The sequence below is a fragment of the Rana temporaria genome, chromosome 12 (assembly GCF_905171775.1).
Source record: "Rana temporaria chromosome 12, aRanTem1.1, whole genome shotgun sequence".
In the NCBI taxonomy this organism is placed as follows: domain Eukaryota; kingdom Metazoa; phylum Chordata; class Amphibia; order Anura; family Ranidae; genus Rana; species Rana temporaria.
The window spans coordinates 16,304,959-16,321,687 of record NC_053500.1 but is presented as its reverse complement, the minus strand read 5'-3'; the positions used below and the strand labels follow the sequence as shown (position 1 = coordinate 16,321,687).

At 40.8% G+C, this 16,729-nt stretch overlaps 1 protein-coding gene across 1 annotated transcript in view; it reads right to left on the bottom strand.

The window, feature by feature from the left end:
* Window positions 1-16,729, bottom strand: part of EEF1A2 (eukaryotic translation elongation factor 1 alpha 2) — a 36,726-nt gene that overhangs the window by 7,013 nt on the left and 12,984 nt on the right. Inside the window, exons 2-5 of the mRNA XM_040331835.1 lie at window positions 15,478-15,659; window positions 8,448-8,627; window positions 6,755-7,051; window positions 909-1,059 (exon numbers count right to left, since the gene is read on the bottom strand). Coding sequence (XP_040187769.1) covers window positions 909-1,059; window positions 6,755-7,051; window positions 8,448-8,627; window positions 15,478-15,621 — 772 coding nt within the window. The 5' untranslated portion in view covers window positions 15,622-15,659. The remainder of the gene's footprint in view (window positions 1-908; window positions 1,060-6,754; window positions 7,052-8,447; window positions 8,628-15,477; window positions 15,660-16,729) is intronic.

Here is a 16,729-nt window from a genome sequence, read left to right as displayed (position 1 = left end):
CCCTTCTTTATCAAAAATGTACAAAAAATGGGCTACATAATCCAGAGGGAGTAGAACTAAGTGAATCAGTGATGAAGGATAATCCGTGTGATTTAGTAGCCAAGACGATATTTCGTTTTTTTGAGTTAGAAAGGGCTAAAACTTGTCAGGTTCTGCAGGCATCCCAACAAGTGAGAGGCTATCCCTCCAAAGTGTGTGAAGTTCTCTATTAGTTGTCACCACAACAATAGTCCCCATTGGAAGATTTCCCTTCTATTTTTTGTTCTGGTGACAGTTCAAATTTTTGGATTTTCCTTAAATTTCAGTGGCCACCAGAAAAAAACAGCAACATTTTTGGATTTTCCTTAAATTTCAGTGGCCACCAGAAAAAAAAAGTGAGGGTGAATCTCCACAGCGAGAACACAGGCTAAATATAGGTTCCAATTCCTCACCAGTCTACAAAAAATACCAAAAAGTTTTGGCTTCATATGCACATGAAGAGGTCCCACCTCCATTTGGCACGTTTATCAAGCAAAGTTCAAACTCGGTAGGACACGTTGGATCTATCTAAAAACGAAGTTGATCATTGGCCTGTCTGATTGGATACAACTGATTGGAATGTTTAGTTCGACCCTCACATGACATGGCTGTTAGTAAGATGATTGTTAGGTAAGCCCTCAAGTTATATAGTTGTTGATGTATCTAAAGAATATTGTGCAGAGCTTGTAGAATTATATACTACTTAAAACACCCTGTCTTTTCCTGCCCGTTAGATTGAGCTTCAATGTCTCACCACCCTCCGTTGCTTATAGCCACCCAAGTTCCAATATTTTTGGTTGAGCATTGTGAGAGATGCGATGTGGTTGAGCTGTCTCTTCTTACATCACATCTCTCCTGCTCGGCAATGAAGTTGCTTTAGTGCTACTTACCTCCAATCTTGTAGACATCTTGGAGGGGCAGTCTGAGAGGTTTGTCTGTGGGGCGAGTTGGGGGCAGGATTGTGTCCAGAGCCTCCAGAAGAGAAACTCCACTGGCGTTGCCTTCCTTCCTCTCCACCTTCCATCCCTTGAACCAAGGCATCTAAAGAACCAAGAGGGACATAAGAGACAACCCAAATGCAGAAACCAATCCAAGGATGAGAAATCCAATCAATGCATGCAACATATACATTCTAAAAAGTTTCAGGTAATAGCAGTAAAGTCTTATTAGATACATGTCTGGTCTTGGAGTGGTTGGTGAAGGATAGTATTGCAATTTTTTCTCAACTTTTTGAAAAAAATAAAAACCTTATACTAAGTTGGGTAGAGTAAGAAGAGTCTTAAAATCATGAGAGGCCTTGCTCCGAGCTACCTTTGTTCTCGCTTTCATAAACGAGCCCTGGGCAGATCACTTAGATCAGGGGTGGCCAACCAGTGGCCCGGGGGCCATATGTGGCCCGCGAAGCCCTCTGATGTGGCCCGCGACCTCCTGCTCTGGAATGGAGGGTTGGCAAGCCCAGATCGCAGGTTGCCGACCTGCCATACCACAGCATCAGTGTTGTGAATGAAGCTGGTGGTGATGGAAGAAAGCGGCTGCAGAGCAGAGCCCCACAAGCCGATGCTTCCTCTACAGCGCTGGCTTTTGCCACAGGTGGAGTCTATGGCAAAGTTCAGCTAACCCGCAGTATAGACACAGGTGCACTACGCTGTGGGTAAACCGCAGCACATCAGTGTGAAAGCAGTCTTAGGCCCTTTTCACACGATCGGCCCGACCAAATGGGACCCTTAATTCACCTCTATAGAGCGACTGATGTCCGTTTACGCCCGTCTACCTCCAATCCGAAAAACAAAAGAGAATTCATCCCCTTTCATCTGGGCGGATAGTAGGGCCTATAGAGAAGCCGCGACCTGTCATCCGCCCGCTACGCTCATTGTGGCCCTCGACTGGTTACCAAGTTGCTTAAGTGGCCCTCGCTCTTCAAAAGGTTGGGCACCCCTGACTTAGATCAACCGGAAGATATCTTTTCCACATCTCGGTGCCTAAGAAGATCAGGCGTGGTGGTCGAGATTTCTCCCACCAGGATGCCGTGCTGTGGAATAGCCTCCCTGCCGAGCTCCAGGAGGCCCCTACTATCTTGGTGTTTCGCAGGAAATTGAAGACTTGGATTTTCACACAAACCTTTCCTATGTAGCCTCTCTGATTTCATCCTTAATGCTGCTTTCTTGTAGCTCCTAGTCCCTGGGTTTCTTCTCTCCAGGGACTTCGCTAAGCGTGTCGGGACCCTTTGGGGTAAGACCGCGTTATATCAAGATACCTCTCAACTCAACCTTCTGTCAAGTATTTCTTGCTGTCTGTGTTTTGTTGGGAATATTATTGTTTCATCACTTTATATCCTAGAGACATGCCAGAAGATGAGTGGAAATCTCTCCAAAGGGGATAAGAGATCCAAACGTTGCCACCAGAGCAGGTAAGAGATTTCCCCCTACTCCGGTTTCCAGTGATTGTTGGATTTTGGATTTATCTTCCGTTTCTGTCACAATGTCAAGAAATAAGGCAAAATTCTCACCAACAAAGAGCAAAAATAACCAGCAAAAAAAAAAAAAAAAAAACTTTTTTTTGTAACCAATTGTATAACACCAAAAAAGTCCTAAGCAAATTCTGACTTGGTAGGTCACTTGGGCACCCAACATTGAAGTGAGAATCAGAATGGGGACATGCTCCAGCATTTAGGAAGTCAGTATGTGTATAGGATGTTCTCGGGTCTCCTACTGTGCTCTGTAGCGGCAGTTTGAACACAAAATGTACGTCCCATCACCTCATAGCTCTAACTTTTGTGGGATAGTCCCTTTTTTGGAACCAACTCCTCCTCCCCCTCTTTGCCTTTCACCCCTCTCCCCCTTTACATTTCATGTATAAATTGAGCACAAAATTGACTTATTTTGAACATCAAAATCCTTAGACCACGATAACATTTTTTCAACCTTCAAATGCCTGGTTCGGTATTTTTAGATCTTAAATAAGCCAAAAATAAGGGCAAAAAGAGCACCAGTTGGTTTAATGAACCATTTTCTAAAGCATTAATTCCTTTTAGTCTGCACATCCTCTGCCTAGTAACTTACACTAAAAAAAATCCATCCTTCCCCTCGTAGTTTGGGCCAATGTGGAGTTGTTGAAGGATGGAGGGGATGTCCCTGCCCTAGACTTTCTTAATACAAGTCAAGATTTCTTATTAAAGTATTAAAGTACCCTGTTGGGCAAAGATGTGATTAAGCAACTAAGAGCAACTGCATGTAAGCTACAAGGGCACACTGACTACTTACATTTAATAACGGGTAGGATCTTTCCATCACTACTACTCATTGTCTGTAGGCCCAAGCAGGCAGAGTAGAGCCCATTAACACTGCAGGGTACCAGTTGGAAACTGCCAATATGTGTCTGAGACCAGTTGTTGCCTACTCTGATTTTGCCTTCTGAGATCTCCTTCTATCACATCGTTATTAAGGTTCTTCTGTATGGACTAGTACTCCTCCATTATAAAGTGGTCTTTAGCAGTGCCACCTTGGAAGTCATGTTTTACAAAATGCCTTTTAGAAAACTCCATCCTCTATCCTCTGGTGAAGAGCTGGTTCTCAAGGTACTCCTCTCAATAACCTGCTTTATGGACATGTCCTACTCCTGGCACTCCAGAGACAGAATGCCAGGAGTAGGACATGTCTATAAAGCAGGTTATTGAGGAGTACCTTGAGGACCAGCTCTTCACCAGAGGATTCTTAGTTCCAGTTTCTCTGTATAGACTAGTGCTCCTGAAGTATAAAGTTGTGTTTAGCAGTGGCACCTTGAAGGTCATGGTCTAGCAAATTCCTTGTAGAAAACTCCATCCTCCCCACCAGCATCTCTGATAAAGATCTGGTCCTCAAGCTACTCCTCAATAATCTGCTTTATGGATGTGTCCTACACGTGGCATTCCAGGTGTCTCTTCAGTTCTAGTTCCTCTGTAAGGACTGGTGCCCCCGTCAATCTAAAGTGGTCTTTAGCAGTGCCATCTTGAAAAAGTGGTCTACAAAATGGCTTTTAGAAAACTCCATCCTCACCACCAGTGTCTCTGGCAAAGAGCTGGTCCTTAAGGTACTCCTCAATAGCATGCTTTATGGACCTACACCTGAGACTCCAGGTGTCTCTTCAGTTCCAGTTCCTCTGTATCGACTTTTGCTCCTCCAGTCTAAAGTGGTCTTCAGCAGTGGCACCTTGGAGGTCATGGTCCAGCAAATGCCTTGTAGAAAACTCCATCTTCACCACCAGCGTATCTTATAAAGAGCAGGTCCTTAAGCTACTCCTCAATAATCTGCTTTATGGATGTGTCCTACACCTAAGACTCCAGGTGTCTCTTCAGTTCCAGTTCCACTGTATGGACTGGTGCTCCTCCAGTCTAAAGTGGTCTTCAGCAGTGACACCTTGGAGGTCATGGTCCAGCAAATACCTTGTAGAAAACTCCATCCTCACTACCATTGTCTCTGATGAAGAGCTGGTCCTCAAGATACTCCTCAAGAACCTGCTTTATTGAGGTGTCCTACTCCTGGGACTCCAGGTGTCTCTCAAGTTCCAGGCTTACTTGGTCTTCCTTGGTCTACTTTTCCATCTCCTAATGGATGCCAGGCATACAATACTGACAACAGCTAACTTTAAAGTGAACCTGTTAGTACAACAAGCTAATGCTGACTTATCTCCAGATATCTATAATCCTGATTCTTGTATGTTGACTGGATGGACTTAGGTAAAATCGGCCTGCCCATAGATGGTTCAAATTTCGGCTGGTCCCTGCTGAACTGGCTGAGATTTGAACCGCCTATGGCCGGCTTTAGACCTGGAACAACCAACACATTATAAAAAGTTCAAACTCATCCTGGTCAGGAGCTTACAAAGCAGTGAAGCAAGGGATCAGTTTGACAGCCAAGTCACCAATGGCTGCTCCTATATTTCTTTCCTCACAGGTCCCCTTTAAATGATCCCAGTCCTGATCATCTGAAAATGTTTATTCCCTAATGAATATCATAAGGTCTCTTATATGAGCCATTTATGTTTAATTCCTCTTTAATGTCGCTTTAGGTTCCTTGGCCCCTCGGGAGGTCTACTGGCCCCGCCCACCCACTTTTTATCAGCCCAGGTATACTCTATTAAAGCCCCTTGAATGGAGAGCGATGTAAAGGCCTTGTTTGGATGGCAGAGGTTCTGCTTGTGCTGGCAAGCTGTCTTGATCTTTTTATAACCGTTTTTATAGAATCCGATGTCAGCGGAATGTTCTGGAAGGGCCAGATAGACAGCAGTGATGAGTCAGGGCCCAGTTAAATGAAGACATTGCGGGGGAAGAGGAGGCGGCAATGGCGATTTTTAACGCTAAGTGCAGGCTTGCTTTCCTCAAGATCTCAGCACCTGCAAGTAGCACATTACACCATGCACACCTCTTAGTCACGCGACCGGAAGGCGATGGCGTTCCATTGACCGCGACCCAAAGCAAACATCCAATACAAAAGATTATTTAAAGCTTAAAAAGTCTGTAGAGAAGAAAAATCGAAATCAAGAAGTGCAATCCTAGGGCCAGATTCTCGTAGGAGATACGACGGCGTATCTCCAGATACGCCGTCGTATCTCTGAGTCTGAGGCGTCGAATCTTTGCGCCTGATTCAAAGAATCCAATACGCCAAAATGCCTCTACGATACGACCAGCGTAAGTCTCCTATGCCGTCGTATCTTAACTGCATATTTACGCTGGCCGCTAGGGGTGTGTACGCTGATTTACGCCTAGAAATATGTAAATCAGCTAGATATGCCTATTCACGAACGTACACCCGGCCAACGCAGTACAGATACGCCGTTTACGTTAGGCTTTTTCAAGCGTAAAGTTACCCCTGCTCTATGAGGCGTAGATGAAGCGTACCAATGTTAGGTATGGACGTCGGAACAGCGTAGAATTTTTCACGTTTTACGTCGTTTGCGTAAGTCGTTCGCGAATAGGGCTGGGCGTCATTTACATTCACGTCAAAAGCATTGGCTTTTTGCGGGTTCATTTGGAGCATGCACACTGGGATACTTTCACGGACGGCAAATGCGCCGTTCGTAAAAAGCGTAATTTACGTGGGGGCCAAATAAATTTACATAGCACACGCCCACATCTTTCACATTTGAATTAGGCGGACTTACGCCGGCCTATTTACGCTACGCTGCCGCAACTTTGCTTTGAGAATAATGCACTTGCCTGTCAAAGTTGCGGAGGCGTAACGTAAATAGGATACGTTACGCCCCCGCTCAGAAATACGCGCTCCCTACGAGAATCTGGCCCCTAAAGTGTAGCTTTCCCAAAAACACAACAAAAATTTACCCATTTAAATTTTTTTGTTAAAAATGGATATAGTTAAAATATGTTATTAACGCCACTGTGCCAAAAACATATTATCAACGCCACCGTACCAAAAACATATTATCCACGCCACCGTGCCAAAAACATATTATCAACGCCACCGTGCCAAAAAACATATTATCAACGCAGCACCGCGCCAAAAACATATTATGAACGCAGCACCGCGCCAAAAACATATTATCAACGCCACCGTGCCAAAAAACATATTATCAACGCCACTGTGCCAAAAACATTTTATCAACGCCACCGTGCCAAAAACATATTATCAACGCCACCGTGCCAAAAACAATTAAAGGGGAACAATATTCTTAAGGCAGACCTCCAGACAAGTATAAAACCCCAGTGCAGTGCCCCATGCAAGTCCCTGTCTGTCATGTCACTTACATTTGGGGATGGTTCCAGCATGTTGTCCCCGTGCCAGCCAGAGATGGGCACAAAGGGCACGGTGGCCGGGTTGTAGCCAATCTTCTTGATGTAGGCGCTGACCTCCTTCACAATCTCATCGTAGCGCTTCTCGCTGTACGGTGGCTCGGTAGAGTCCATTTTATTGATGCCTACAATCAGCTGCTTCACACCCAGGGTGTACGCCAGCAGGGCATGCTCTCGGGTCTGCCCATTCTTGGAGATTCCGGCCTCAAACTCACCCACACCGGCCGCCACGATTAACACTGCGCAGTCCGCCTGCAGGGGGCAGGAAAGAGAGCGATTATCTATTGGACAGCTATCTATCCAACTATCCCACCCATCAATCAACCATCCATCTATTTATCCATGTATACACTCCTCTATCTATCCACCCATCTATCTATCTCTCCAATCTCTCTATAGCTATTTTTCTTTCCACCCATCTATCTATCTATCTATCTATCTATCTATCTATCTATCTATCTATCTATCTATCTATTTATCTATCCCATCCATCAGTTATCCATCCATCTATTTATATACCCTTCTATCTATCCACCCATCTATCTAGCTATCTATCTATCTATCTATCTATCTATCTATCTATCTATCTATCTATCTATCTATCTATCTCTCTTATCTCTCCACCCTTACTTTCTTTCTTTCTATCTATCCCATCCATCAATCAACCAACTATTTATCCATTTATACACCAATCTATCTCTCCAATCTCTCCATCCCTATCTATCTATCTATCTATCTATCTATCTATCTATCTATCTATCTATCTATCTATCTATCTATCTATCTATCTATCTATCTATCTATCCATCTATCCAATCCATCCATTATTCCAATCATCCACGTATAGACCCTTCTATCTATCCACCTATCTATCTATCTCTCCAATCCCATTATATCTACAGTATCTCTTCAATCTCTCCATCCTTTATTCTCATCCATCTCTCCACCAGTGGCGGCTGGTGTTTTTTTTTGGGGGGGGGGGCAGCCCCTTGCCCACTGTCTGATGGTCGGTCCGGCACTTACCCCATCTAGATGACGGGTGGCAAGGAGCAGCTCCGGTGTCCTCTGCTCCGGCATGGCGAACTCAATCTAGGTGGTGCGCGGCAGGCTGAGGACAGCGGCTCCAGTGTCCTCATCTCCAGCATGGCGGCTTTTGCTGTGCATCTCCTCACTCCTCTTCCTAGACGCTAGGCATCCAATAGAATCGCCTGACCTTTTGGCCAATCGGGAAACAGGTCCCACGACCCGCTTCCTCATTTTTATTTAATTTTTTTCTCAAACAAAGGTTTTTATTGAGCAAATGTGAAAAACATCACACAAAACTCCACCTGCTTCCTCATTGGCAGGGAGGAGTTTAAGTGTGAAAATAGCAAATATTCATTCACTATTGTCACACAACTGGGTGGGATTGGGGCGCAGTGAGCCCACCCTTTTTTGAAGCCTATTAGAGCCTCTGGTTCTAATCACGTGCTTCAAAAAAACACACCTCCACCATTGGAATCCATAGTCCGGTGCCCTGGAAAGCATGGATGGGGGGGGGGGCCCTAATGGACGGGCCGCCACTGCTCTCCATCTCGCTCTGTCTCTTTCTCTCTTTATCCATACACCAATTCAACCCTCCATCCATCCATCCCTCCCTCCTTCTTACCTGTGATGTCCCGGTAATCATGTTCTTGATGAAGTCACGATGTCCGGGAGCGTCGATGATGGTGATGTAATATTTGGTGGTCTCAAACTTCCACAGAGAGATGTCGATGGTGATTCCTCTCTCCCGTTCTGCTTTCAGCTTGTCCAGTACCCAGGCGTACTTAAAGGAGCCCTTCCCCATCTGTCAGGAGAGGAGATCAAACATTATAATGGGCTACACCCGCGGGCAGACCCTTCCCTTGTGTCATATGTACACCTATGTATGGCTGTCCTCCTCCAGGGATCTGATCTTTTATTCCATACAACTCTTTTGTGCCATCATAATTCCCAACTACAAGTCAACCAGACAGGGTCTCTGCAGTCTTTAATGATGTGAAACACTCACAAATATCACAGTCTACCCACCAGTATGGGATCTCCTCCGCCAGGGCTTTATGTTTCCCATTCACTGATACAAAGCTGGACTTTGAACTGGAAGTAATGATGTGAATTAGTGATGTTGGCATAACAGATGAAGTATGGCTTTACAGTAATTATGTATTTATTATTATTATTCCTTGTTATTTATTACTTAGGATGAGTGATTGGGTTTACATAGATAATTTATTATTATTATTCTTTATGTATTACAGTAATATTTATTTATTATTATTATTATTATTATTTGTATTATTATTGTTACTCTGTTACAGACAAAGATTGTCTGTATCTATTATTATTCATTATTATTATTATTTATAACTTGGGGTGAGTAATTTTGCTTACATAGATCATGTTTTTATTATTTATGTACTGTTATTTTTTTTTCTTTGGATGAGTAATTAGGCATAAATTATATATTATTATTTATTATTATTCATTATTATTATTATTATTATTATTTTTTATTACTTGGGATAAGTGATTGGGATGAATGAATGGGAAGAGTGATTGGTCTTACATGGATTATTTTTTATTATTATTATTATTATTATTATTATTATTATTATAATTATTTATTTAGGATAAGTGGTTGGGCTTACATAGATTATTTATTATTATTATTATTATTATTTATTTATTTATTCATTTCGACTTGGGATGAGTGATTGGGCTTACATAGATTATTGCACTGTGGAAAGATAGCTGCTATTTTACGGTCTGTATTGTTTATTTTTTATTGCTTATTGTAGTTTATTTATTTTTTTATAAATAATAGCACATGTTTTTTTTTATATCTAATAGATTATTTATTACTATTTATTACTTGGGATTAGTGATTGGCCTTACATAGATTATTTTTTATTATTTATGTATAATTATTATTATTATTTATTACTTTGGATGAGTGAATGAAAAGAGTGATTAGTCTTACATGGATTATTTATTATTATAATTATTATTTTTATTTATTCATTTATGACTTGGGATAAGTGATTGGCCTTACATAGATTATTGCACTGTGGAATGATAGCTGCTCTTACACAGTTTTTTATTATTATTTTTTTTATCCTTTATGGTAGTTAATTTTTTATAAATAATAGCCCAGACTTTTTTTTGTACCTACTGTATTATTTATTATTATTAATATTTATTACTTTGGATGAGTGATTGGCCTTACATAGAATATTTATTTTTTAATATTTATTTATTAATTAATTTATGACTTGGGATGAGCTATTTGGCTTACATAGATTATTGAACTGTGGACTGATAGCTGCTCTTTCACGGTTTTTATTATTTTATTTTTTTATTCTTTATGGTAGGTTATTTTTTTATAACTAACAGAGAAGGGAGTTTGTACCTGATACATTATTTATTATTATTATTTATTACATGGGGTGAGTGAATGTGAAGAGTGATTGGTCTTACATGGATTATTTATTATTATTATTTATTTAGGATAAGTGATTGGGTTTACATAGCTAGATTATTGGACTGTGGAATAATAACTGCTTTTTCAAGTTTTTTTATTATATTTGATTTTTTTAGTCTTTATGGTATTTTTATTTATTTTTTATAAATAACAGAGCGAGGTGTTTGTACCTGATACATTATTTATTATTATTATTTATTACTTGGGGTGAGTGAATGGGTAGAATAGTTGGTCTTACATGGATTATTATTTATTATTATTATTGTTATTATTATTATTATTATTATTTATTTAGGATAAATGATTGGGTTTACATAGATTATTGGACTGTGGAATGATAGCTACTCTTTCACAGTTTTTATTATTAGATTTTTTTATTCTTTATGGTAGGTTATTTTTTAAAACTAACAGAGCGGGGTGTTTGTACCTGATACATTATTTATTATTATTATTATTTATTACTCGGGATGAGTGAATGTGAAGAGTGATTGGTCTTACATGGATTATTTATTATTATTATTATTATTATTATTATTATTATTATTATTTATTACTATTTATTTAGGATAAGTGATTGGGCTTACATAGATTATTGGACTGTGAAATGATAGCTGTTCTTTCACGTTTTTTATTATTTGATTTTTTATTCTTTATTGTAGGTTATTTTTTTATAAATAACAGAGCGGGGTGTTTGCACCTGATATATTATTTTTTTTAATTATTATTTATTACTTGGGATGAGTTATTTGGATGAGTGAATGTGGAGAGTCTTACATGGATTATTTATTATTATTATTATTATTATTAATTTTTCTTTAGGATAAGTGATTGGGCTTACATAGATTATTTATTATTATTATTATTATTATTATTATTATTATTATTATTAATAATATTAATAATATTATTATTTATTATTATTATTATTATTATTATTATTATTAATTTAGGATAAGTGATTGGGCTTAGATAGATTAATTATTATTATTATTATTATTAATAATAATAATAATAATAATAATAATAATAATAATAATAATATTATTCATTTTATTATTTATTATTATTATTCATTTAGGATAAGTGATTGGGCTTACATAGATTATTGGACTGTGGAATGATAGCTGCTTTTTCACGGTTTTTATTATTTTATTTTTTATGGTATTTTTATTTATTTTTTATAAATAACAGAGCGGGGTGTTTGCACCTGATATATTTTTTTTTAATTATTATTTATTATTATTATTATTATTATTTTTTATTATTTGATTTTTTTATGGTAGGTTATTATAAATAACAGAGCGGGGTGTTTGCACCTGATATATTATTTTTTTTTAATTATTATTTATTACTTGGGATGAGTTATTTGGATGAGTGAATGTGAAGAGTGATTGGTCTTGCATGGATTATTTATTATTATTATTATTATTATTATTATTATTAGTTATTTAGGATAAGTGATTGGGCTTACATAGATTATTTATTATTATTATTATTATTATTATTACAACAGTAATATTATTATTTATTATTATTATTATTAATATTATTAATTTAGGATAAGTGATTGGGCTTACATAGATTATTTATTATTATTATTATTATTATTATTATTATTACTACAGTAATATTATTATGTATTATTATTATTAATATTATTAATTTAGGATAAGTGATTGGGCTTACATAGATTATTGGACTGTGGAATGATAGCTGCTTTTTCTCGGTTTTTATTATTTTATTTTTTATGGTATTTTTATTTATTTTTTATAAATAACAGAGCGGGGTGTTTGCACCTGATACATTATTTATTATTATTATTATTATTATTTATTACTTGGGATGAGTGATTGGGTTTACATAATTATTTATTATTATTATTCATTACTATTGTTTTTTTTTATGTATTGTTTATCAATATTATTTACAATTTTATTACTCTATTACTTGTATCTAGAAACGCTCCCTTTATGATCTCCAGCAGGCGATAGTTCATTGTATCACATACAGAGGATGCAGTGTGATTGGGGCCCTGAATGAGCCAATCGCCTGCGCCGGCGAAGGGGTTAAGGTCACCGATCCCCACCGGCGCAGTCTCCCATTTCCTAGCTGTGCGGAGCTGATAGGACAGTGTGCCCTCTGCAACGCACACAGCAAATGGAGCCTTCCAGCTCAGCTACTATAATTAAACCTGGCAAGCGGCAGCTCTCTCTCCGCACCCTCCTGCGCCCAGCTGCTGCTGTTGATCACTGCGGCCGGCGTGGGTATCTCTAGAACACAACGCTCTCATGTGAGCTGTCGCCGCCATCTGCATCTCGGGCCTCTCCTGGGCCCTCCGCTGAGTGCAGTCCTCAAGATAGGAGGCCGGCGAATGGCTGCCGTACACCATCCTGATTTAACCTTAATAATATATGACATCCTACGGTTATTAGGATCAGCCTTATAGCAAAGGGTCCTTATAACCAGAAGGGTAAGGCTACGGAGCCGGCTGTCTAGGGTGTAGCAAAAAACAGGGGCACAATATCACATTCTGGAAACGAATTGGAATGAAAGGTGACTGTGAGGTCTAGTTTTGTGGCTGACAGCTGAATCATATATTATACAATTTTTTGAGACTTTACTTCCTGTAATAAAGACAGCTCCCTCCTTGTCAGGGCTGTCTTTAAGGCAGGGCAAAAGGGGAAGCTGACCTGGGCCCTGTCATTGTTGTGGGGCCCAAAGCAGCTGCTTCATACTTGCCAACTATCCCAGTTTAAATTCCCGTGTCTCTTGAAGTTTTAGTCCTGTGCTGTGTCCTGATATCTCAGTGTGAAGTGCTGCTACTAATGCTGCCCAGCTCTGCCCTATTGTTGTGTACAGATGACTCAACTGCAGACCCTGTGTTTACATGTAAAAAATCGTAATTTTTTTTGCCGTGATTTGTGCTCCGTGACTCCGACTGCGGTTCCCGGGGGCTCGATGTCCGGTGGACATACCCACGATCGTCTCACAGTGAGGAAGAACGGGGAAGTGCTGATGTAAGCAAGGCATTTCCCCAGTCTTCCTAGTGACAGGACACAGCTCCCTGTAATCGGAAGCGTTGATCAGTGACGTGTCACACATAGCCACGCCCCCCCCACAGTTAGAATCACTCCCTAGGAAACACTAAACCCCTTCAGCGCCCCCTAGTGGTTAACACCTTCACTGCCAGGGTAATTTTTACAGTAATCGGTGCATTTTTATAGCACTGATCGCTGTATAAATGACAACGGTCCCAAAATGGCGTCAAAAGTGTCCGATGTGTCCGCCAAAAAGTCGCAGTCACGATAAAAATCGCAGATCGCCGCCATTACTAGTAAAAAAAAAAAAATATTACTGTAATAATAATGCCATAAAACTGTCCCCTATTTGGTAGACGTTATAACTTTTGCGCAAACCAACCAATAAACGCTTATTGCGTTTTTTTTTTTATCAAAAATAGGTAGAAGAATACGTATCGGCCTAAACTGAGGAAAAAAACTTTTTTTTATATATATTTTGGGGGATATTTATTACAGCAAAAAGTTAAAAATATTGTTTTTTTTTTCTAAATTGTCGCCCTATTTTTGTTTATAGCGCAAAAAATAAAAACCGCAGAGGTGATCAAATACCACCAAAATAAAGCTCTATTTGTGGGAAAAAAGGACGCCAATTTTGTTTGGGTACCACGTTGCACGACCGCGCAATTGTCAGTTAAAGCGACGCAGTGCCGAATCGCAAAAAGTGCTCTGGTCTTTGGCTTAACCACTTAAGACCCGGACCAAAATGCAGCTAAAGGACTTTGCCCCTTTTTGCGATTCGGCACTGCGTCGCTTTAACTGACAATTGCGCGTTCTCATCTGCGTTTTTTATTTTTTGCGCTATAAACAAAAATAGAGCGACAATTTTGAAAAAAATTCAATATTTTTTACTTTTTGCTATAATAAATATCCCCCAAAAACATATAAAAAAATATTTTTTCCTCAGTTTAGGCCGATACGTATTCTTCTACCTATTTTTGGTAAAAAAAAAATCGCAATAAGCGTTTATCGATTAGTTTGCGCAAAATTTATAGCGTTTACAAAATAGGGGATAGTTTTATTGCATTTTTATTATTATTTTTTTTTTTTTACTACTAACGGCGGCGATCAACGATTTTTTTTTCGTGACTGCGACATTATGGCGGACACTTCGGACAATTTTGACACATTTTTGGGACCATTGTCATTTTCACAGCAAAAAATGCTATAAAAATGCATTGTTTATTGTGAAAATGACAATTGCAGTTTGGGAGTTAACCACTAGGGGGCGCTAATGGGGTTATGTATGACCTAATATGTGTTTCTAATTGTAGGGGGGTGTGGCTGTAGGTGTGACGTCATCGGTTGTGTATCCCTATAAAAGGGATGACACGATCGATGCCGCCGCCGCCACAGTGAAGGACGGGGAAGCTGTGTTTACAGCTCTCCCCGTTCTTCAGCTCCGGGGACCGATCGCGGGACTCCAGCGGCGATCGGTTCCGCGGTCACGGTCACGGAGCTCCGCGCGACCCACGGCTGGACACTAGCAGAGGACGTACCTGTACGTACATGTGCCCAGCCGTGCCATTCTGCCGACGTAAATATGCAGGAGGCGGTCCTTAAGCGGTTAAAAGCCAATATAAAGGAATAGTAGGGGTATAAAAAGCTCTTCTGGATTTAATTAACCTTTTTTTTGGTTAATTCTCCTTTAAGTGGGTGTGGCAGGGGGCGTGTCCTATGCCTACATACGTTTGTTAGTAGGTGTCCCTCATTCCCATCTCAATATGTTGGGAGGTGTGGGTTAAGCACACTTTAGGATGCTATAAGGGCTTCTATAGCTTGATGAATCAGGGCCAGGGGTGGACTGACAACTCATGGGGCCCCCGTGCAATAGAAGATTATGGGGCCCCTGGCCTTACAGATGGCCACCACGCCAGGAGGCATTGCAGCTAAAATCTCGGGATTTTCACATCAGAAGCATGTTGGTTTCAGACATATCAGGGACAGATGTAAAAAAAACATAGATTTTTGCATCTGTCCCTGGTTTTACTGAGTCTGGCAACCCTGATGGGGCCCCCTAGTGACATGGGGCCCTCGGGCAATGGTCAGTCCGCCCCTAATCAGGGCCCAACAACTTGTCTCCCTTCCCTTGCCCTCACCTCAGCGGCCTCCTTCTCGAATTTCTCTATCGTCCTCTTGTCGATGCCTCCACATTTGTAGATCAGGTGGCCGGTGGTGGTGGATTTGCCGGAGTCGACGTGGCCGATGACCACGATGTTAATGTGGATCTTCTCTTTCCCCATCTTCCTGGGGGGTGTTGCTGTGCAGCAGATGAGGGAATCTGGAGAACAAGCAAACTCAGTTACCTTCTACATCACAATCATCCATAACCCCCAACCAAATTGTCCAGCCTTGGGGGGGGGGCTGGGCTAAAACCAAAGCTGTGTTTTATAAGCCACACCCCTTTAAGGATCCAAAAACTGGGGACAATTGAAAAAAATTGGGTATTGTACTCTCTTTTACATCTTCTGATCTCCTGAGAACGTCGTTGTGTAGACCAACGGTCTCCAAACTATGGCCAAACTAGGCCACTTTCAAGGACACCGGTGAGGATTTTTTTTTTGGCCCATGAATATTTGCAGAATATAGAATGTGGCCCTCGTACTGAAAAGTTTGGAGACCCGGGTGTAGGCTGAAGCAACCATCATTGTGGCTCAAGTCTCAGTACTATCTCCAAAGACCATACAGGCGCCATGCTGGTTCAAGATGGCTGCCTCCGATTGGATAATGGCAGAGGCGGCTCTTTAATTAGGCAAATTAGGCGGTCGCCTAAGGCCTCGCACTCACAGTGGCCACCTAAATGCATTACTCCAGATTTGAGGGACAGGGGACCTTAACGCTGCTGTGCTCAGGCAGCGTTAAAAGCCCGGACTCAGAAGCGGGGCCGCCAGCATCCCTAACAACCAGTGAATATCGGTGACACCACCCCTTGTGACGTCAATGACCCAGCATGCCCTCAGTCAATGACGTCACAAGGGGGCGGGTTCACCAGGTGGCATCACTGGGTGGCCCCCACCCCTTAGTTAGCTGGATCTGGGGGCCGTCTTGATCTGCGGGCAGAGCCCCCTGCCCTCAGATCCCCACAACCACCGGCCAGGGTTGTGGGGAAGAGGCTCTTTTCCCATCATGGGCGGGAGTGAGGCCCCATGTCAAGTTTTGCCCAAGGCCTCACAAAGCCTTGAGCCGCCTCTGGATAATGGTCTCTGGAGAAGCGACTTTAGCATCCAATGACCATTAAAGACTAGAGGTCGACCGATATATCGGTTGGCCGATATATCGGCCGATATTTGGCGTTTTTAAATTAATCGGCATCGGCCGATTTGTGCTTTAAAAAAGCCGATTGATAAGTTC